Source organism: Carcharodon carcharias, chromosome 4 (genome assembly GCF_017639515.1).
Source record: "Carcharodon carcharias isolate sCarCar2 chromosome 4, sCarCar2.pri, whole genome shotgun sequence".
NCBI lineage: Eukaryota > Metazoa > Chordata > Chondrichthyes > Lamniformes > Lamnidae > Carcharodon > Carcharodon carcharias.
Window position 1 is genome coordinate 181,262,727 of NC_054470.1, and position 23,385 is coordinate 181,286,111.

The 23,385-nt window shown below is 41.8% G+C and overlaps 2 protein-coding genes across 3 annotated transcripts in view; one reads left to right on the forward strand and one right to left on the reverse strand.

The window, feature by feature from the left end:
• cep44 (centrosomal protein 44) overlaps window positions 1-7,847 on the reverse strand; it is a 122,462-nt gene extending 114,615 nt beyond the window's left edge. Inside the window, exons 1-2 of one of the 2 annotated variants that reach the window (XM_041185424.1) lie at window positions 7,469-7,847; window positions 6,452-6,557 (exon numbers count right to left, since the gene is read on the reverse strand). The gene's annotated coding sequence lies outside the window, so the exon portion shown is untranslated. The remainder of the gene's footprint in view (window positions 1-6,451; window positions 6,558-7,468) is intronic. The other variant, XM_041185422.1, reaches the window with a different exon arrangement.
• fbxo8 (F-box protein 8) overlaps window positions 1-23,385 on the forward strand; it is a 68,314-nt gene that overhangs the window by 25,668 nt on the left and 19,261 nt on the right. The window contains exons 2-3 of the mRNA XM_041185425.1: window positions 11,920-12,230; window positions 14,996-15,122. Of these exons, the coding sequence (XP_041041359.1) occupies window positions 11,920-12,230; window positions 14,996-15,122 (438 nt within the window). The remainder of the gene's footprint in view (window positions 1-11,919; window positions 12,231-14,995; window positions 15,123-23,385) is intronic.

The following is a 23,385-nucleotide window of genomic DNA, read 5'->3' on the forward strand; positions in this document are numbered from 1 at the left end:
AGCCTCAGAGTAAAGGGAAGACCTTTTAGAACAGAGATGAGGAGAAACTTCTTTAGCCAGAGAGTGGTGAATCTATGGAATTCATTGCCACAGAAGGCTGTGGAGGCCAGGACATTGAATGTATTTAAGACGGAGATAGATAGGTTCTTGATTGGTAAGGGGATCAAAGGTTACGGGGAGAAGGCGGGAGAATGGGGTTGGGAAACTTATCAGCCATGATTGAATGGCGGAGCAGAATCGATGGGCCGAATGGCCTAATTTCTGCTCCAAAGTCTTATGATTGAAGGATCTTTATTCTTTTTTATCCTTTGTCATGTGCTGAGGTGAAATAGTTTTGTGGGTGCTGGAAAATGTTTCTCTAACGCAAGAAGTGATGCCTTGTTCACAAAAGCAGTCAATATTTTATTAAAGGAAAAATAATTTTTTTTCAGAAAACAAGCCAGTACCATCTCAAAGCATGCATAGACCCTTTATCTTTTATTTCACCCTATTTCTTCTATCGACACCACTTCAAACACGTTGGCCTTAAATTCTGCAGGGGCCTTTTCAGGTTTCTGATTGTTCTACCAGTCTCCTATTTTGTTCCACTGAGAGCCCTTGAGAACTGTGCTGAAATAGCATAGCAACTTTCCAAAACCACTCCCATTGTTGACCATGGCAGTATTTTCTTGTCAAGCTTGGGTGTTAAGTTAACTATGTTTCAGTCACATTTCAAGTTTTTCTGTGCTTAGTGGGGTTACAGCAGGATTTCCCTTATGCTAGCTTACTTTCTTTCCAACTTTCCCCAATCTCTTTAGTAGCTTTTCATGCTGCATTCTCAATTTATTTTTCGACTAGCTTCACAAATCAATATGATAATATTCTCAGCCTTAGATCAAAATGGAACCTTTCCATCTAGGTACCCATATCAGCATCAAGTACTGTCAGGCCAGGTACAGGTCTGTTAACGAAAGAACAAAGCTCCCTCTTCTCAGTCCCAACCTGAGAAACCCACCCGGACGAGTCCTAATTCCCATGCCACTATCTTTTGTAAAGAGTATAAACACAGTATTATTTTCTGTCTTTTTCCTTCTCCTCTCCATAATCATGCTGTAACAAATCATGGCCATGGGGTATTCAGAGCTATTATAAGAGTGGGTGCATCCATCACTTATGTGTGGGACAGATTCTTACAGATCAGAAAAACCCATGATATTTACCGCTGGTCAGCATCACCCATGGCTCAGTGGTAGCAATCTCACCTTTGAGTCAAAAGGTTGTACAACCAGATCCCACTCCAAAGACATGAGCACACAATCCAGTGCAGTACTGATGGAGTGCTGCGTTGTCGGAGGTGCTGTCTTTAGGATGAGGCGTTAAACAGAGGACCTGCTTCCCCCTTAGGTGAGTGTAAAAGATTCCATGACACTGTTTTGACGAAGAGCAGTGGAGTTCTCCCTGGTGCCCTGGTCAATATTTATCCCTCAACGAACACCAATAAAAACAGATGATCTAATCATCATTACATGGCTGCTTGTGTGAGCTTGCTGTGTGCAAATTGGCTGCTGTATTTCCAGCATAACAACAGTTATGTTTCAAAAGGAGCTAATTTGCTCAAAAGTGCATGTCATGAAATGTGCTATATAAGTGCAAATGATTCTTCATTCTATCTTACTGTCCTGTATCCTCAATGCTGGAAAGGGGCTATATTTGCTAGGATTTTTATACTTCTGATACCCTACTTGAAGTGATCAGTGTGAATATCAGGTGAGGGCAGGATTCCTGAGATGAATCCTATGATTAAACAACTTTCCAAATCCCTCATTTCAGGTGCAGTCAGGTAGCGGTTGTGGTGCTGGGCACGAATATAAACCTCAGCATGGCAATTTGTTCAGTCAAGTTAAAAAAATCGGATAATGCCAGGAAAAATGACCGTGAAAGCTTATTGGGCTGTCATAAGAACCCAATATAGTTCCTTCTGGCATAAGGACCTGCCATCCCTACGTGTTCTCACCTACGTGCGACTTCAATCCCACTTTAGGAGATTCAATCACACAAGTGACCTATGCAACCCACTCTGTTATAACAAAAACAAAATTCCAACACCATCACAAACAGCTAGGGATCAACGAGAAGTGAAGCCTTCCAGTGTTGCCCACATTCTCAAGAACAAATTAAAAAATACAAGAACAATGGTCACTTGGGAAAGATATCAGATGATGCCCCCATCCCCAGGGGTCTAACTCTACTAAAGAGAGGGGGGAATGGAGAAAATTGAAAAACAGGGACAAAGCAAGATGTGAACTAAAATTTGTGTTCTTGGAACTGAGTTTATGACACTTCAAGAGTGCAGTATGCGAGCGTACTAAATAGGAGCAGAAGTAGGCCATTTGGCTCCTCAAGCATGCTGCACCATTCAAAACGTTCATGGCTGACCTGTTTGTGTGTTGAATTCCACATCGCTATCCACCCCCAATAACTTTGATTCCCTTGCCTAACAAGAATCTAATCTACCTCCATCTTAAAAAATATGCAATGACCCCGCATTCTGAGGTAGAGTGTTCCAAAGTCGCATGACCCTCTGAGATAAAAAAATTCTCCTTACCTCTGTCCTAAAAGGGTGACCCCTAATTTTAAAACGGTGCTCCTTAGTTCTGGACTCACCCACAAGAGAAAACATCCATTCCATGTCCACCTTGTCAGTACTGTTCACGATTTTGTATACATCAATCAATTCACCCCTCACTCTTCTAAGCTCCAATGGAAACAAGCTCAGCCCATTCAACCTTTCCTCACAAGACAACCAGCTCATTCCAGAATCAATCTAGTAACCTCCTCTGAACTGCCTTCAATGCATTTACATCCTTAAATGAGGAGACCAAAACTGCACACACTATTCAAGATGTGGTCTCACTAATGCCCTATATAACTGAAGCATAACGTCCTTACTTTTGTGTTCAATTTCTGTTGTATAAAGCATAGCATTCTATTAGCCTTCTTAATTACTTGCTGTACCTGCATACTAACTTTTTGTGACTCATGCACTAGAACATCTAGATCCCTCTGCACCTCGGAATTCTGTAGTCGTTCTCCGTTTAAGTAATACTCTGCTTTTGTTATTCTTCCTGCCAATGTGAACAACTTTACATTTTCTGGCATTATGCTCCATCTGGCAGATTTTTGCCCAATCACTCTATATCCATCTGCAGCCTTCTTATGTCCTCCTCACAACATACTTTCCTGCCTATCTTTGTGTCACCTGCAAATTTAGCTACCATGACTTTGCTCTCCTTACCTAAGTCATAGGTATAAATTGTAAAAAGTTGAGGCCCCACCACAGGCCCCTGCGGGACTCCACTCGTCACATCCTGCCAATCAGAAAAAGACCCATTTAATGCATCCCCTCTGTTTTCTGCCAGCTAGCCAATCATCTTTCCACAGTGATATGTAACTCCCTACACCATTAACTTTTGTCCCCCCGAAATAACCTTTAATGTGGCATCTTAGCAAATGCCTTCTGGAAATCCAAGTACAGTATGCTCCCCTTTATCCACAGCACAAGTTACTCCTTCAAAGAACTCCAATAAATTGTTTAAACATGATTTCCCTTTCACAAAAATCACGTTGACTCTTGCCAATTACCTATATTCTTTCTCAGCTCCCTTAGATTCTAACACCTTCCCCACGGTGGACGTCATGCTACCTAGACTATAGTTTCTGTTTCCTGCCCCACTCCATTCTTGAATAGAGGGGCTATATTTGCTACTTTCCAGTCTGATGGAACCTTTCCAGAATCTAGTGAATTTTGGAAAATTAATACCAATGCACCTAATATCTCATTAGCCAGCTCTTTTAAGACCCCAGGATGAAATCCATCAGGACTTGTCAGCCCGCAGCTCCATCAGTTTGCTTAGTACCACTTCCCTAGTGATTATAATTTCACCAAGTTCCTTTCTCCCTTCTACCTCCTGATTTACAGGTATTAGTGGAATATTTTTGTACCCTCTATAGTGAAGACAGAAGCAAAATATTTATTCATTTCATCCACCATTTCCTTTTATCTGCTGTTAACTCCCCATTGTCACTCTCCAGAGGACCAACACTCACTTTACTTTTTTTCCTTTTAAAATACCTGTAGAATCTCTTGCTATCCATTTTTACATTTCTAGCTAGCTTCCTCTCATACTCTAATTTCTTTCTCCTGATTAACCTTTTAGTCATTCTCTGCTGTTCTTTATATTCTGACCAATCATCTGATCTGCTGCTCATCTTTGCATAGTTGGATGCCTTTTTCCTCAAGTTTGATGCTTTTCTTAGCTTCATCCTCCCCTTAGAATTATTCTTTATAGTGGGAATAAACTTAGAGAATTTTGAAATATCCCCTTAAATGTCTGCTACTGCTTCTCTACTGATTTGTCCTCTAGCCTATTGTCCCAGTTTACTTCAGTTATTTCAGCTTTCATGCCCACATAGTTGCCCTTATTTAAGCTTAAAATAATCGACCCACTCTTCTCCCTTTCAAACTAGATGTAAAATTCAATCATATTGTGGTCGCTGCTGCCTAGGGGTGCCTTTACTCTGAGGTCATTAATTAACCCTGTCACATTACACAATCCAAGTCTAATATAACCTACTCTCTGGTAGGTTCCAGAATGTGCTGCTTTAAAAAACTGTTTTGATAGCATTCTATGAATTCCCCATCCAGGCTCCTAATGCCAATCTGATTTTTCCAGTTTATATGTATGGTTACCCATGATTATTCCCATCCCTTTATCACAGGCATCCAATATTTCTTTGTACTACATTATTCTTACTATTAGGGGGCTTGTAGACCACTCCCACTAGTGACTTCTTTCACCTACTATTCCTCATCTCCACCGAAACCAATTCTACATCCTGATTTCATGAACCAAGATCATCTCTAATTATCCCACCATGCCATCCTTGATTAACAGTGCTACCCCTCATCTTTATCTAGTTTCTTGTTCTTCTTGAATGCCATCTACTCCTGAATATTCAGGACCCAAACCTTGTCATCCTGCAGCCACGTTTCCATAATGGCTACCAGATCATGTCTATTTACTTAAATGTGCACTATCAAATCATTTACTTTGTTATGAACGCTACGTACATTCAGATACAGAGTCTTTAGTTCTCTCTTTTTGTAATCTTTGTAACACCTAACCTTGACTGTTGGTGTATTCATGGGTCTTCTCTGTCCCCTCCTACCACTCTCTGACCCTCATTTCCCATATTACTATTTTACTCTCCTGCCTCTACTCTACCCCTTGATTTGCTACACCTACCCAAGCTTGATCCATCACCCCCTTGTTTAGTTTAAAGCGCTCTCTACTTCCCTAGTTATGCGGCTCACTAGAGCACTGGTCCCAGCACGGTTCAGGTGTAGACCATCTGAACGGTACAGCCTCCACTTTCCCCAGTACTGATGCCAGTGCCCCATGAACCAGAACCCACTTCTCCCACTCCAGTTTTTCAGCCACACATTCGTCTCTCTAATCTTATTTGCTCTATGCCAATTTGCATGTGGCTCAAGTAGAAACCCAGAGATTATTACCTTTGAGGTTCTGCTTCTTAATTTGGTTCCTAGCTCCTCATGCTGACTATGTGGAACCTCTTTCCTTGTCCTGCCATGTCTTTGGTACCTACATGGATCCTCCCCCTCCCACTGCAAGTTCCTCTCCTGAGTAGATGTCCCAAACCCTGGCACTGGGCAGGCAACACCATGTTCTGGATTCTCGCTTTTGGCTGCAGAGAACAATGTCAATCCCCCTCACTATGCTATCCCCTACTACCACTAACTATTTGCTCCCTCCGGTTTGAACGACTTCCTGTACCATAGTGCCATGGCCAGCCTGCAGATCTACCTTTTGTCCAGGAGTACCTCAAACCTGTTTAACAATTGCAAAATCTGAGGCTCCTCCACTACTCACTCCCTTTACCTGCCTCACTCATGGACTCATCCTCCTGTCCCTCACTGCTGACCAAAGCAGACAACCCTATTCTCAGGGGTGTGATAATCTACTGGAACAAAGTGCTTCTCCCCTGCCTTATTTTTTTTAATTATTCGTTCACAACACAGCTTTCTGGACTCGCGCCCATTATTCATTCTTGCTTATCATTCATTCATGGGATGTGAACATTGCTGGCTAGGCCAGAATTTATTACCAATCCCTAATTTCCCTTGTTCTGAGGGCAGTCAAGAGTCAACCCCATTGCTGTGGGTCTGGAATCACATGTAGGCCAGACCAGGTAAGGATAGCAGATTTCCATCCCTTAAGGACATTAGTGTATTTTACAACAATTGACCATGTTTCATCAGACTTTGTAATTCCAGATTTTTATTGAATTCAAATTTTGCCATCTGCTATGGTGGGATTTGAACCGGGGTCCCCAAAGCATTACACTGGGCCTCTGGATTACTAGTCCAGTGACAATACCATTATGTCATCACCTCTAAGTGTGCAGTGTTTGTAGTTCGGCTTCCAGCTTAATAATCCTGATCCAGAATTCCTCTAGCTGCTTACGCTCTCTGCAAATGTCCTGGATCGCCTTGGTGTCTAAAAGCAAGGACATTCCACAGTTGCAATATAAGTAACAATGGCAGGACAGGTGTTATGTTATTTAGTTAACTTAATTGAATTACCTTCTTAATTAACTTAGAATAATTCCTATGTATACTACATGCACCGATGGCTTGGCCTAAATAGCCAAGTGGTTATGGTACTGGGTTTGTAACCCTAAGATCAAGAGTTCAAATCTCACAATGGTAAACTATGAAACAATGTAACTTCATCTGAAACAGATGGAACTGGGTTTGTACTCAAAAGAGTTACATGCACCGATGGCTTGGCCTAAATAGCCAAGTGGTTATGGTACTGGGTTTGTAACTCCAAGGTCAAGAGTTCAAATCTCACAATGGCAAACTATGAAACAATGTAACTTCATCTGAAACAGATGGAAACGTGTTTGTAGTGGAAAGAGTTACATGCACCGAATTCCCACAGGCACTTAATATGCTTCTCACTCGGGCGTTGCCTCCTTACGCATCCCTTACTCGTCATGCAGTTTGAAAACAGAAAATGCTGGAAAAACTCAGCAGGCCTAGCAGCATCTGTGGAGAGAGAAACAGAGTTAACGTTTTGAGTCCGTATGACCCTTCTTCAGATGCTGTTAGACCTGGTGAGTTTTTCCAGCATTTTCTGTTTTTGTTTCAGATTTCCAGCATCCACAGTATTTTGCTTTTATGCAGTTTGAAAAGCCTGGCTCTTATAGATAAGTCACTAGCTAATTTAGCTTCCTGCTATAGTTGATTAAATCCAATTGAGCCAGCTGCTTTCAGCTGATTAGCAGATAATTTCCACTACCAGGCAGTTGCCTGTTCAACAAGCTGGTCTAATTTACTTTAGGGTTGTTAGTTTTATGTCAGAGCTTGATTCTTAATCTATATTTAAATCTGAAAAAGACTTACCAGAAGCTACCACATGAACCTAATTTGTTATTCTGTCTCCTCACTTGGACGTAGTCTTCTGTCTCCTCATGCTTCCCTTACTATATGTTGGCATAAGGTTTGCAGTAATAACCATGTTTGTTACAGCTTCAACTGAGTGATTCCTAGCACCGTTTACTTTTTCAGTGGTGCCATTGTGACCCTTCATACAAATTTAGAAGTAGACTTCTTTGGTTTTCATAAAGAAGATAATAATCTGATCATTCTGAGGCTCCAGTTCAGATTCTGGCTGCAACAAAATTATAAACCATTACTTATACAGTGCAGACATCCATCTCCTCACTATGTGCATTCATTCCAGTTGGTTACAACCTCATTCTGTACCTAAACTTTTTAATTTTTTCTGTCCATCATGTATTGGTTAATCCATATGTCTGCTGAATAAAGATAGCAATGTTTATGACCTGCCTTGGTTATTGTACATCATTAGCATATATATGATGTCAATTTGCTTAAGTTTCGTTGTAATCTTTTAGATATTCTGCAGTTGCACTGAAAACTGCTTACTTCGACTGCTCTCTCTGGATATCTAGTCATCTGTCCCCCAGCTCAAGATGTTTATATATAGTCCTGTACCTCTTTATGGCTTCTAGCCTGCCACAAACATGAACCTGTATAGTTGCTTTTGTAAACACTACTGAACACTCTCACTTTCAGGAGTCTAGGCCTCCAGAATGATGCATTGGATAAGTGCAGAGGGCCTTTCCACTGTTTGACATATAATGCATCCCTTTGTGTTTATGGAAATGTCCGTGTTTGGTAACAGAGGGCTTTGTTTAGGAAAAGTGCTAATTTATAGAGTGCAGAAATCATTTGTTAAGCTATTCTCTGTGATGTATTGTGGGTTACTAAGCTACAAGCAGTCAGCAATGGTGCAGCAGCTAAGAGCTGCTGCTTAATAAACTTTGGCATTTCAGATAGCAGAGCTAGAAGAAATATTTCATGGTGACTGCCATGCATTATTATTTGTTGTTGCTAATCCCCAAACTGCTAATGTACTAGAGTGCGCAGGCAAAACTCCATTAAATTATTCTTCATTTAATATTTTTGACTGACCTGGACAACAGTATCAATAATCAATGCTGTACTTTTCTTTGCACAGAAATGGCCATTGAACCTTATGGTACTGGGATTGCAGAATTAGTTGTCATTACCAACATAAAAACCCATATAATTAAGATCATTGCCTTTTTGCTAAAATGTGTACGGGGGAGTGAATCTTCATTATGGCACAGATTCCGTATTGCTGTTACATACCAACTTAGCGCCAACTCGTCCTCCCACCCACCACCTTTTGTCCTTACACCTACTGTGCCAACTCACCCAGTGCCCACTATGCACAGAACTCAGGACCCATGCTGAGATTAAATAAACTTCCAAATATTGGTTGCAGACTTTATCTTTTAAGAAATACCCTCTCATTCATTAAAAACCCACTTATTACATTTACATTCCTTCAACTATATTATCCCTTATCACAACAAACATTTCATTCAATTGCACAATCCCTTATTTAAAAACTTGAGCACTGGAATTCATAGTCCCACCTCAAAGAATTCATAACCACTTGTAGCTGTCAAGCAAACAGTGAACTGGCAGGCACCCTGCTGTGATAATGGACAATTGTGAAATCATTCATGCAGCATCAATCCAGTAATGGTAACCCTAAAGCTGATGTCACCACGCAGAGTGAAAGAGCCAGTAATCATTTTTTCCAAACAGTCCAGACAGTTTTTTCAAGTGCAGGAGTTTTAAATGCCTTGACAGTTCTCTTTGACAGTTCGTCTTGACATTTTCGACAATTGTTTATGACAACTCCTCTTGACAGTTCATCTTGACACTTTTGACAGTTTCTCTTAATCTGCTCCTACCATGTCTAATCTGCACACATCGGCTTTCAAACACCTCGCACCAAAATCACATGAGTGGAAGCAGCTGCTAATTTTTGTGGGCAGCTGCTTCTGTGAAACGCACATGCATGAATCCCAAGCTGGGCCCATTGCCCCTGCAAAAATGGTAGATTCCGTATTCGGGAGCAGCACTTCAGGATTTGGGCCTCTTCCACCATTTTCGCAATGACAGGGAGGCTCTCTGTCCTTGCAAAAATCCAGGCCTGAGCCACTGGAGAAGAAGCAAAATACACTTGCAAGGATGATAACCAGAACTGAGAGGCTATAACTAGCATAAAAGACTGAACTCAAAAAGACAAGGTTGGGAGGTGACGTGATAGGGACCTTTAAAATTATGAAAAGGTTGAAAAGGGCAGATGTAGAGATGTTTCCACTTTAGGGGGAGTCCAAAACTAGGGGTCATTTATATGATAATCACCAGTAAATTCAATAAGGAATTCAGGAGAAATGTATTTATGTCAATTGTTTACAAAACAGAGAGTGATTAGAAAGTTGAACTTACTTTGACATGGAACAGTTGAGGCAAACAGCGTGGATGCATCTGAGAAGCTGTATCGGCATATGAAGGAGAAAGAAATAGAAGAATATGTTGATCCGTTGATATTAAGTAGGGTGCGAGGAGGCGCACGTGGAGCATAAACACTGGTATGGCCAGCTGGGCCAAATGGCCTGTTTGCGGTAAATAATACGAAAATGCTTTTGCACTTTGACAAAAATTTGGAAGTAGTAGCTGCCAGTTTCCATCCAAAAATTCTCTTCAAAAATGCTTTCTATGCAATTCTAAAATGCATTTTAAAAAATTGCAACTTATTGTATCTTAAAAGTGATTTTTTACTCTGCATTTATCTGAAAGTGCACTACAATGCTAGATCTCATGCTGTTTTAGAAAATAAAGAACCATTTTCTGCTCCTAGTCTAAGCTTACCTCTCTTCAGTGTTAAGTTAGAACAGTTTAAAGATGGAAGGAATTTTGTCAGTGGTGATATTTTTCGGATGAGGTATTAAACCAAGGTCCCTTTCGGGTGGACGTAAAAGATCCCACGACACTATTCCAAAGAAGAGCAACCAACATCACAAAAAAAATTACTTGATCATTATCATATGACCTATATCTGGGAGCTTGCTGTACATAAATTAGTTGCAACATTGACTACATCACAGACTTCAAAAAGTACTTAATTGGCTGTAAAGTGATTTGGGACATCCTGAGGTCATGAAAAGCAGTATATAAATGCAAGTCCGTGTTTCCTTAGACAGCGATTGTTCACAGCTGGCCATGTCCCCACCTAACATCCATACGTATACATTTTCTAGCAAACATGTGAACTAGGATCAGAAGTAGGCCACTCGGCCCTTCAAGCCTGCTCTGCCATTCAATAAGATCATGGCTGATCTGATTGTAATTTGCCACCTACCCCCGATAACCTTTCACCCCTTTGTTAATCAAGAATCCAACTCGCTCTGTCTTAAAAATATTCAAAGAACCTGCTTCCACTGCCTTTTGAGGAAGAGAGTTCTAAATTCTGAGGACCCTCAGAGAAAAAAATTCTCCTCACCTTTCCTAAATGAATGACCCCTTATTTTTAAACCATGGCCCCTAGTTCTAGATCCTCCCACAAGAGGAAACATCCTCTCCACATCTACTCTGTCAAGACCCCTCAGGATATATCACTGGATAACCACAAAGAGTCGCATATCTTGCTGATTTCTTCCCCCTCCCTAAGTTCACACAGCTTAACACAGAGTAGGAATCAAACCAATGATTTCGTTGTCTATGAGGTAGTAGTATGGCATTGTAAGGCATTTATCCACCAAGCTATTGAGTGGAGCTCTCATTTCAGTTTATTCACTCTAATGTAGTTGGATTCCAGTTACTCCTGCAAAGGGAAGACATTCTGTAGTTGAAGCCCCAAATGTGCACTGCAATGCAACATCCGATCACAACACAGATTTCTTTGATTGGCATGTGATAACTTTTTGTAAGTGTTACACATCTTTTGTAAACAGTTGACAGTTAGCACCCCATTCTAACTGATTCTCATTCTTTGATTTAATGCTACACCAGGTGGTTAACAAGTAACTCTTTTGAGTACAAACCCGTTTCCATCTGTTTCAGATGAAGTTACATTATGGTACTGGGTTTGTAACCCCAAGATCAAGAGTTCAAATCTCACAATGGCAAACTATGAAACAATGTAACTTCATCTGAATAGGAACAGATGGAAACAGGTTTGTACTCGAAAGAGTTACTGCCGTTTCCTGTCTTTACCACAGCTAAAACCTGGGGAAAGCTGTGGTAGGGCTTAACTCTACAAAAGCGAATTTTCGTGGTTAACAAGTATATGCTGTACTCAAGAACAAACAGTATATAACAAATACGCCTCAATTCAATCGCTTACTTGAGTACTGCTCTTCCCCATCTTCTGTAGTACAACTGAGACAGTTTCTCATCCATTGATTATTTGTTCTCATCAGTGTCGTACTTGTGTTTCACTTTTACAGATGGGTCAGGGGCTGTGGAGAGTTGTAAGGAATCAGCAGCTACAACATCGAAGATACAGTGAGGAAGGCTATTACCTTGGAGAGCATGACCGGAGACTCATTGCTGCTAATCGCAAGCAGGCCCAGGTTGGGATTGACATCTATCACATTTTGAGAGTCGGCAGATCGAAGGAAGAACACGGATTTCCAGACCTGGAACTATTGCCCCCAGAGCTAAGCTTAACTATTCTCTCATATTTGAATGCGACTGACCTCTGTTTGGCCTCATGCGTCTGGCAGGACTTGGCTAATGATGATGTCCTCTGGCAAGGGTAAGTGCCATTCTGTGTTGTCACTCATAGCCCTGCCCATGTGAAAACTTAAAGTTTTGTTGCCAGAAAGTGAAGGATAGCTTTGTGAATGCCATACAGCAGATAGAAGTCAGCTTAATGTTTGCAGTCAAAATTGAGGCAAAGTTCTAGAAAAATTCTTTGTAAAACAAGAATGGAAGTTCTCTTGATTTTTCTGGGGTGTGTTTAAAAGTGAGTAATGTTAATAATCTGAGAGGTAATTGGAGAATCCTAACTACCATAGGTAACAACTCTATACACTTGACAACAATAGAATTTTACAACTGATAAAAATAATTGGACCATCCGATTCATTTTAGAGGAGCTACTTTAACTTAAGAGTTGTAATCTTATAACTTGCCGGATGTAATGTTATAATGTCTACCACTGAACTGTACCCTCATGCTATTACAGGCTAATCTTTCTCATACATTTCAATGAAATTATCTTTCTGCTGAAAGGGTTAGCATTATAAACAGCCACATATTCATTTATCATGCAGTAGAATTCTACTTTCCCAAACTGCTTTTGCTATTGTTGCTATAGAAATTATGATTATGAAGGGGATTATTTTCTCAGTCCAAAGATTCATTGATTGCAAGTACCAGCAACAGCAGATGGTCAATGTCTGATAAGATTTAGGCTCCACAGTGCCAGCACGTTGGTGGTCATCCCCCTGACAAGCTCAATTAGCATTTGTGTCATGCACATGGCCACAAAGTCTACAAAGCACCCAGGTCCTGGCCTACATATCTAAATAGGCCTCACCGTCCCTGGAGCAAACTCAAGTTTCTACCCTGAGTCACTACACATTGATTCCTTGGTAGAATGTGTCTGTCTGAATGTTGAGTGATAAGTCTCCATAAAGTGAAGGATTTGGCCTGGGCGTGAAAAATAACACTACAGTAAGCTACCAGAGGTAGCTCTTTTTAAAGCAGCAACGTTTAAGAACTTTTTAGGAATGCAGAATTCTGCAATATTGTGATTCAATATGTGTCTTGCATTAACCCTGGAGGTGGAGAGAAAATGAGAAGTAACTGCTGGAAATAAAGCTACTCTCAAAAATGTCTCTGTTAGGCTGGTTTATTATTAATGCCAAAGCAAACTTGAAAAAAGAAGGCAATGGCAATAGAATAATAGAAGCTTGAATCACAGAAGGCGGCAAATTCAACTGAAAGGCACTGATATTTATAGGGAGGTTGCAGGTGAAGCCAAACACAAGCAGTTGAAGAACCTGACAAAGTCCAGAACTCTGAGGTCCTGCCGAATTTAACAGCAGAACTTTATGAATATTTTATAGATCCTCTCCTGCCCTGCATCCAGTGAACAGAAGGAAAAACCAACAGCAGGAGGCCACAGTCAGGTAGCCATGGAGATGGTCCTTAGCTCTAGGGAAGGAAAAGAGACTGTCATTTGGCCTGGAGGGAAGTTATTAATGAGGGCTATGGGGATTGAGGCTGGTGTTTGTGGCAGTGGTGCTGACAATCAGGGCTGGGGGATGACAAAGGCATTCTTGCGGATTCTTTGTGGAGGATTCCTGCTCCTCCAGGCCCTCAGAGAGTGCTGAAGGAGGCACTTAACTTGGAGACCTGGAAGCTCTCGCCTCGCTGTCATTGACCCCTGGGAAGCTCATATAACTGTAGCAGTAAATTTCAAAATTGGCCACCCATTTGTGCTATAGGTGCCCCATTTTACTTATGTTAACTAATCATTCCTTTGTCCATGGTGGAACTCAGATGCTCTGCGATCTGCAACTATTTAAAAAAAAAAATGGCAGCAAGCATGTGTGACAAGTTGTAGTCACTTTGCGGGTACTTTTTAAATATGCCTGATCCCTTTACACTGGCCATGGAGGCAATAATGTCAAGGTCATTGGACACGATTCTAACCCATTCAAACCCACCCACTTCCAACAGAGTTAAAATCGGCCCACTGGGCCAGAACCTTCCGGCCCCGTCACAGCGGCTTCCCCTGCGGCGGATGTGGTGAGCCATTCAAACATCCATTGACTTCAGCGGGACCAGAAGATCCTGCCAGCAGGAGGGGGTGTAAAATACTGGCCATTGTGCCTGTTCTGACTTTGCTGCAGCAGTCTAGAATTAGTTTCATTGCCCTGCTGTTCACAATGTTATTAGTTGTGATATATCCATGTTACTGAATACTTAATGTAAAATTTCACATTTTAACACGTGAGTGTTTGGATTTGTAATTTTAAATGCATGAATGAAAATGCATCAATTGAAAATTAAGCATTTTAAAAGGTAGCGTACTTGGTTTATACAGCATTTGTGAAATTATTTGCTTAATTGTGAAAATCAAAAATTCAGAACTACATAAGCATAAGTTGAGTTTTACAGAGAATTTGGAGAGTTTTAGTAGTTCTCCATTTTTATTTTGGTTCAATTTTGTTCATCAAAGGATCAGTCCAGGATGATTTTCTTTTCATCCGTAATCCAAGATCGCATTAATAGGAATCAAATGATGGATGAGTCAAATATCATGCATCTTAGTCATAAATATTACAAATGATATGACCGAAAATGGAGACAAATCAGCCTTATTTACAATGAAACCTGTCAACCTTACATGGATTTCATTAATTTTAATGAAGATCCATGAAATAGTTTGTTTCTCTATATTAGCATTGAATCTGTGCAAATTCAGACTGGGAACTCATGAGGCCATATAAGGTGAGTGAAAGGCAAGTGTTGATAAACTACCAACAGGCAGCATGGATCTTGTTTCAGGTTGTGCAAATCCACCTGGGGTCACTGTTCCATATACTATAGAGACCATCCTTCAAATTTTAACTACAGGAAACTCTACATGCAACTAGATGAAGGCAGCCTTACGTTCAATGCTAATCCTCATGAGGTAATTAAATGCTGCATGCCCATGTTACGGGACAGTGTAAAACTTCACTGTAGCATTTGTGAATATTTCTATTTCTAATCCATAGCACCTCTTGCACTTGAATGGACATAAACTGCTAGAACATCTCTGGTTTATATGTAATCTGTTATTTTGACGAGGCTCGTGTAATGACCTAGAAACTTAGTGGCCTAATTTTCAGGTGCAAAGTGCACTAAGTACATATTGGAAATGTGCCATCACAAACTGGTAAAGGCAGAAAAGATCCAGGGCTCGTGCCTGAAACAGATCCTTTCCACATATAAAGTAAAAGACCTAATATGTGTTTGAGGCCCCCTTTGCCAAATTCAGCTGTCCGGAAGAAGCCAGCTGCCAGGAAAGCATGGGGCTGAAATTACAATCCCCCAGCAGCGGCTTTACAGGCAGATTGGGAGGGTGGTGCCATAAAATTCTCCAGGTGACCTTCCAACTGCCCCCCTCCAACCAAGCCAAGGTCTGCTCCCTGTGGGTGCTCCCTCCCCACCCATTAGGACCCCCCTCCCACCTTCCCTGCCATAAGAATCCCTGCACTTACCTGGCCCTCGTCTTGGGACTTGGAATCTGGGGACTGCTTGTAGTCCCAGTCTTGGCCACTACTGCCACTAGTGCTGAAGAGACTATAGCTGCCAGCCAATTAACATTCTTCGGAGCGTTAAATGTTTGTGGGGCTGCATCCCTGCCAACTCTTTGGGTGATGAAGCAGGAAACCTTGCCATCTGAAAAATCCTGCCCATGGCCTCAGTTGTGTCCTTCAAGGGCCTGGTGGTGGTTGCCATCACAAAAGTAAGCGGTGACTTATAAGTGGAGCCAGGAGATTCAGGAGTGCTCCTCTGGGGTTCACTGCAGTGCCAAACTCTGTTGCACTCCCACTCAGCCCCTTCTGGATCAAGTATTCCAACTGCACCCCTCCCTCCCAATTGCTTTCCCTTCTCCCTTGACCTACCCGCTGAAGACATAGCAACCCAAAATCAAAGTTCTCTTTGCTAATAAACTGCATGGGGATGCCTTTCCTGTGGGTGAGACCTGAGGCTCAATATCAAGCCTGCTTAGGGCCTGCTCGTTCCAGATTAGGGATTGCTCCTGCCACTCAGTTTGCTAGGCTCATTTTCTTGGTAGAAATAGTCCTGTAATATCAAATTAAATATACCTCCAAGGTGCAGAAAGTGCCATAACAAATGGGGTCTTTATTTTATAACTGAAACCATATTTCTTTTACATAGTGTTTTTATTTCATTTATGCAATTTAAAGTACAAATTTATGCTGAATAAACACTGTACTGCTTGAAGACAGCAGTGAAAATGCATTTCAGCCCTTGTGGTATACCATTATTCATTTATTTTACGGTTTATAGCTTAGAGTTCTTGTTTCCCTGAAATGAGTGATGCAATTTTGTGTTCCTGAGAAATTTGAGAAGCTCATAACTCCATATGCAGTTTTGAAAAGTTTATAAAGTTCTAAATTGTGAAAAACAGATGGATTTGGTATGATACATTACATAACTGGATAAGTTGAACTGAACAGCCAAGAGGTCAAAGATACTTCATCCTTTAAATTTTTTTTAGATTGGTGCCTCTTCCTTTTGCCTACTTTGCCACTGATCATTATGTATTGCTCCCTCTGCAGGTGAAAAGCATATATTTTGTGTTGTAATCCTGAGTATACTTGTGCCCAGCCCCAGTGTAAAATCAGTGTTGACTAAATGATAGCTTGCTGTATGATTACAGGCCACAATCAGTACTTAACTGTCAGCCACAATTTTGTAGCTAGTTTCTATTGCACTTCCAGAGAAAAACAGAGTTAATGGGCAGAATTTTGCCTTTGGTGGGCGTGCAGGCCCCACTGGCTCGGCGGCGGATGGGCAGCCGAACCCCGCCGCTGAAACAGGCCCCACCGCCATTTTGAGTGGGCGGGCCAATTAAGGGCCGCCTAGTGGCATCCCTGACGGGAAGCGCACATCTCCCTGAGGCGAAGTGCTGTCTCAGGGAGATTAGTGACAGGTTAAAATAACTCTAAAAATAGAAAAATAAAAACATTATTAACATGTCCCCCTCATGTGACAATGTCACACGAGGTGGGACATGTTAATAAGAAGCACTGAAACTTTATTAAAGTTTTTAAACAAGAACATGAAACTTCATCCCGCCAGTGGATGAGGTTTCATGTTTTATCAGAAGCCCCCTGGGGCTCCTGGCCTGCCCGCCAGCCTTAAGGTTGGACGGGCAGGGTCTTTAATTATCTTAATTAACCTGTCAATGGCCTCAATTGGCCATTGACAGGTCGGCGGGCAGACAGCTGATTTTGCTGTCCCCCCACCTTCCTAAAATTTAAATGGACTGGGATGACGTCGGGGGTTTCTCCCGACGTCAACCTGTGTCATTTTCCCGTTGGCGAGTGGGCCTGGCCCCCAAATCGCTGACGGGAAAATTCTGGCCAATGCTTCGAGTCCAATATGACTCTTCTTAGAGGAAGTTATATTGGACTCAAAATGTTAACCCTGTCTCTCTTTCAACAGATACTGCTAGACCTGCTGAGATTTTCCAGCACTTTGTTTTTATTTCATTCCATCTTAAACAGGGTTAACTTGTTTCTGACTTTGTCTTTGTCCTATACCTGGCTCCCACTCCAGCCAAAGGCAGTAACCTCCAGGGTTACAAAATGATGTCATGTACCACTCAACCAGGAAGAACTGAAACTGGGCCAGTTGGATTCATGAGCCATTAGTATGTGGGTAAACTGCCCTTCCAATGTGTGGCAGTTGTGGTATTGAAGGTTTGACTTTTACTGAGGAGTGTTGTGTTGAATCAATTAGTTTTTATTTACATTCCTTGCTGTTGCTGTTGGTATAGGAGAGGAGTGGTTAGTCACTGAAAATACAGCTTTATTCTTTAACTATAGAAAGAACTACTTGTGAACTGGTGGATTAAACCAGTGGTGTATTAGTAGATGTTGAAATGCCTGTGTATGGATGATGCCAATTAAGATGCCTTAACTCTACACAGTCCTGTATCACAGCCATTACAAGCTGCACAGTACATAGTGGGCATGAATAGTAAATTAACAGGCTTCTGCACAGAATGCTTTCATCATATGGAAGGACCCTCAATGCAGAAATTAAGCTACTTGACTTGCGGGTGGCTAGAATGGATTTACAAAGTGAGCAGTTTAATATCTGGACTACAGCGCTCAGATTGCTGTCCGTCAGAGATTATAAAGGTGCTAACAACTTTCACAAGAACTATTGCAATAATGTTGTTTTAATCTTATTCATTTTTATACTTTGAACTGCAGTTAGCTTGCATAGGAAGACTGACTTTTGCAATGAAAAACTGTGGCCCCCAGTTCCAGCCAATGTGAGCATGGGCTGGTGCCTCCTCTATGTCTAAAGAAGACAGTCGCCAGCACAACTGTGCACCATTTAATAGAAAGGATTTATTGTTTTAGGGCAGTTGTTTGTATTTCATGTTATGTCTTGCTATCCTGAGCTTTTAAAGCATAGCTTTACCCCAAATTCATCAAGGCCCATGTAGTGGCCAATATAGCCCACTCTATTGTATTCCTGTGATAGAATTGCCAGGCCACTTGAAGTCTTTTGGTTTTTCCATTGATCAAAAGTTGGCCCCATAAATGATTTCCTTCCCCTCTGAGGCATGGAGCAGAGATTATCAAGAACAACCATTTGTGCTCTAATAAAACTAGAGCTGTGGATGAGTTAGTATTGAAGCAAAGGAAGGGTCAACGATTGTGCTGGGCATTTTGTTTTATTTTTGTTTTTTTAATACTGCGGGGAATAACAATGAGCTGCTGGTGACCAACCAGGACATGTAACTCACATGTTTGAGCCAGATGATGAGATCTTTCAAATATTATATGTTTCATGGAGAGCTTCATATCAGCACAACCAATTCTGCACAGTCCTTCAGTACATAATGCTACTGAAAAAATTGCTGCGGAACAATCAACTCATTAAATTTTCCCAGCTTCTGATATCATCATGTTGTACCTGATCACTTTTGTTTTTACAACATGAGATCATTTTGACAGCGACCGAAAATACAATTTATTTTTAAATTTTAGTGAGTAAAGATATTGTTGATTTCCCAGGGCTAAAGCATGGATTTCTCCCCCCGCCCCCCCCAAAGATTTGAGCTTCATCCAATCCTGACTTGCCATGCTGAAAGGAACTTTTTATATATTAAGAGAAGAAATACTGACCTGGCTGAAGTGAATCCTTTTTGGGATTAGGAGAAAATAAGTGAAGTGCATGTCCCCATCCACAGAATCCTTAAGGTGACCGATTAAGGTGGTCAAGAAGGATTGGAATACTTGCCTTTATTAGCCGAGGCATAGAATATAAGGGTTGGGAGATTTTGCTGGATAACTGGTGTATAACACACTTGTTAGACCACAACTAGAGTGCTATATGCAGTTATGATCACCACACTTTCAGAAAGGTGTGATTGCGTTAGAGAGGATACAGAGCAGACTTACGAAGGTGTTGCCTGTACTGGAGAATTTTAGTAATGAGGAAAGATTGGATAGGCTAGGGTTGCTTTTTTTTTGGAATAAGGACGCTGAGGGGAGACCTAACTGAAGTACATAAAATTATGAAGGGTCCAGACAGAGCAGAGAGGAATATAATCAGGGAACATGCATTTAGGGTAGGAGGTAAAAGGGTTAGAGGGGATTTGAGGAGAAAGTTTTTCACTCTTTGTGGTGCATTTGGAACTCACTGCCTGAAAGTGTGGGTACATCCCCGTAGTGACTGTTAACTTTTAAAAATAAATTTGAACTTGCAGTTGATAAAGGTTGACACAACATGATTTCATTACTTCAAATTTTAAGACTTTTACTGTAAAAGGTAGACTAAAAGCACTGTTGACTAAACAATATTTTTGTAGGCAAGAGAAAACAAAACTTTCCCCTTTTACTCAACATACAACTGAAAATCCTATTTCACAGGTATGCTTTACACTGTACCTTAAGTATTCATTCAATTTTCCCAGACCCAGTCCAAAGTAATTCTTAGCTAACAGGGTTTACTTCCATTCTTTTCCTTTCCCAGACTGATAAATTTAACTGTCTTTCACAGTGTTTTTCCTGGCAATTCTCTCTCTAGTGCAAGCTAGTTGTTTTTCCAACTTCGTTTTAAATCCTCACAAACTTTTTTTCAATCTGAGTGCAAACTCCCACCTGCATTCCTGCAGTGAACCAGAGAGACTTGCTCTTTCTCTCCTGGATCTTGGCAGACTGACTTGTCTGTGATTTTCAGGAATACCTTTAAGAAACATTCCCTTCTCAAAGCCCATCTCCATGGCATTGTGAGACACATGAGCTTGTATCCAGGTAGAAATGCTGATTAGCTACCCTTGAGACCCCAACTTTCTCAAACTTGGAAGTAAGTGGACAGTTTAAAGCATAACTGTTTCCAACCCAGCATTCTCAACACCTCCCTGGGACTTTGGTGACTAGCAGTCTATCCACTGTAAACATAGATGCTGCTGCCATTGTCTCCAAATGTGAATATCTTGCACCTCTTTCCAACAAACAACACAGGCCGGATCAGCCATGATCTCATTGAATGGTGGAGCAGACTCGATGGGCCAAATGGCCTACTTCTGCTCCTACACCTTATGGTCTTATAGCCTCCTTTTAATCTTTAATGGCCACAATACCCAGGCCTGTTGTTAGGCACACTTTAGAACAGGTCACACCAACCGCACCCCCCCCCCGCCCCAAATTTTATCCTAAGTTAAAGACAAAGTCACAAAACAACAATCTTATAAACTTCATTTTTGAAACAGGTGGCAGAGGCAGAAATTCTCATAACATTTGAAAAGTACTTGATTGTGCACTTGAAGCATAATTGAATGCTTGAAACCCTCGGAGAATTCTGGTGAATCTGCACTGCACCAAGGGCATTATATCCTTCCTGAAATTCAGTACTGAAAACTGAACACAGCACTTTAGATGGAGTCTAACTCGGCCCTGCATGCTGAAACATTACTTCCACACTTGGTAATCCAATTCCCTTGAGCTATAGGCCAAAATTCTATCAGCCTTTCTAATTACTCTTTGTACCTATGCACTACTTTGGGTGATTTGTATATGTAGCATTTACTGCCTGAAAGGGTGTTGGCAGAAACACTCGGAATATTTAAAAAGCATTTGGATGCACTTGAAGTGCCATAACCTGTAAGACCATGTACCAATAGCTGAAAAGTGGAATTAGCCTGAATGGCTACTTGTTGGCCAGCACGCACATGATGGGCAAATGGTTTTGCGCAATAAATTTCTGAGTCTGTGGTTCTAAGTAGAAAAGGCATTAGCAGAGTCCTGCCTGTCAACCCGCCAAGTTTTGCCTGGGCTGCCTGAAATTTGTAAAATACACTGATCCTTTTTCCCCTTCTTCTGGATTTTAGCCTCAAACAAAAAAAAAGGTTCATCAAACATTTCTTAATGTCCACAGTGTAGCCTTCGAGGTATGCTGGTGGTTGGTGCAAACACCGGAGAGAGAGAGGGAGCTTGCATTTCTGTAGTGCAATTTGTATCCTCTGAACACTCCAAGTGCTTCACAGCCAATCGGGGATGAGAAATTTCCGCTATTGGGTAGATTTTTGACATTGGTGCGTTAGAAATACACCATTTAAATATATGTTTCGACTTTCGGGGCTAGTCCAAGAGAAGGGGCTTAAACAAAAACTGCAACTCTGCTGTCAGTCAGTATGGAAACTGATTGCAGAGTTGTCATTTGAAGAGTAGTGAGTGCAGGAAAGACAGAGCTGCCCCTCCAATCACAGATTCTGTCTCTCCCACGCTCACTGCTCCAATCACAAATTCCCTCTCTCCCAATCTTGCTGTTCCTCCAGAGTCAGAATCCACAATTGGAGGAGCAGCAATGGCAGGAGGGAGGGGACCTGTGATTGGAGGTCGAGGAGCAGTTTATTCTAGCCAGTCCCACTGCCACCACGCAGGAGGCTGCTCCAACACCAGTCGCTTTTCAACCAGCCACTGGGCAATGTGGCTGAGGCAAAGAAGCCAAATAAGAGGAGGGAGCCTCAGAAAGCCTGGGAAATCTCTGCCAGTAACGAGGCCAGGAGCAGGTCCATGGGAGCCATCAGTCACATCATGTCAGTCCAGACTTGGGTGCCATCCAAGTCCACAGCTCAAGCCGCTCCCGGTCCATCTTTTCTGGAGCTGCTCCCGTGACTTGCACAAAGCCAGAGGGATGATTCTGACGTGATAGTCAGCAACCTGTCCCTAGGCTAACCGTATACTCACTTAATATTACTGAAACTGGCCATTTTTGCATCATGGGAGTGTTAGTCTCAGGCCTCAGCAACAGCACCTGAAGTATTCGGGACCTGAAGTATTCGGGACCTGAAGTATTCGGGACCTGAAGTATTCGGGACCTGAAGTATTCGGGACCTGAAGTATTCGGGACCTGAAGTATTCGGGACCTGAAGTATTCGGGACCTGAAGTATTCGGGACCTGAAGTATTCGGGACCTGAAGTATTCGGGACCTGAAGTATTCGGGACCTGAAGTATTCGGGACCTGAAGTATTCGGGACCTGAAGTATTCGGGACCTGAAGTATTCGGGACCAAAGCTCTGATAGTGCCATATCTTAACCTTGTTAAGGAGTCTGCTACATTAACCAAATGGTGAACTGAAGAGTGCAGGGCAAACTCCTGCTTCATTGGATCACTGGTCATGTTGATGATGGATCCAGTTGGCCAAATGTTAAGCCACATTGCATTTTTGTTCATGTAGCTTTTGAAAAGTACCTATGTGGTTTGAATCTTGTAGTAATTTAGGAGGATCATTGGTCATGCATAGTATCCAACTACTCTGAGTCCAACCATCATTGTATTCTAATCATGTCTCTTCATTCCTATCATCCCTATGATTTCTCCGAACTATGATTTTCTCAGTGGTCCCTTCCCCCTCCCAACCAAAAGGTCGCTCCCAGGAGAAGAACAGCAGCCCTCAACCATTTAACAGCTAATTGGCCACTTCCAGTAATACTGAATTAAGTTAATGATGAAGTAGCTGTTAACTGAGTCGTGCAGATTTTGCAGATTTGTGGGGGTGGGGTTGCAATTATTGAAGGAAGGAGGGAGAGGGTGCGTTTGTTCCCAACTCTGCTCTGCACCTACTCCCAAAATCCCAAGCCTGGCTGTCCTATCACGCTGAACTGAACACCATGCAAACCCGCACCCCACTCCC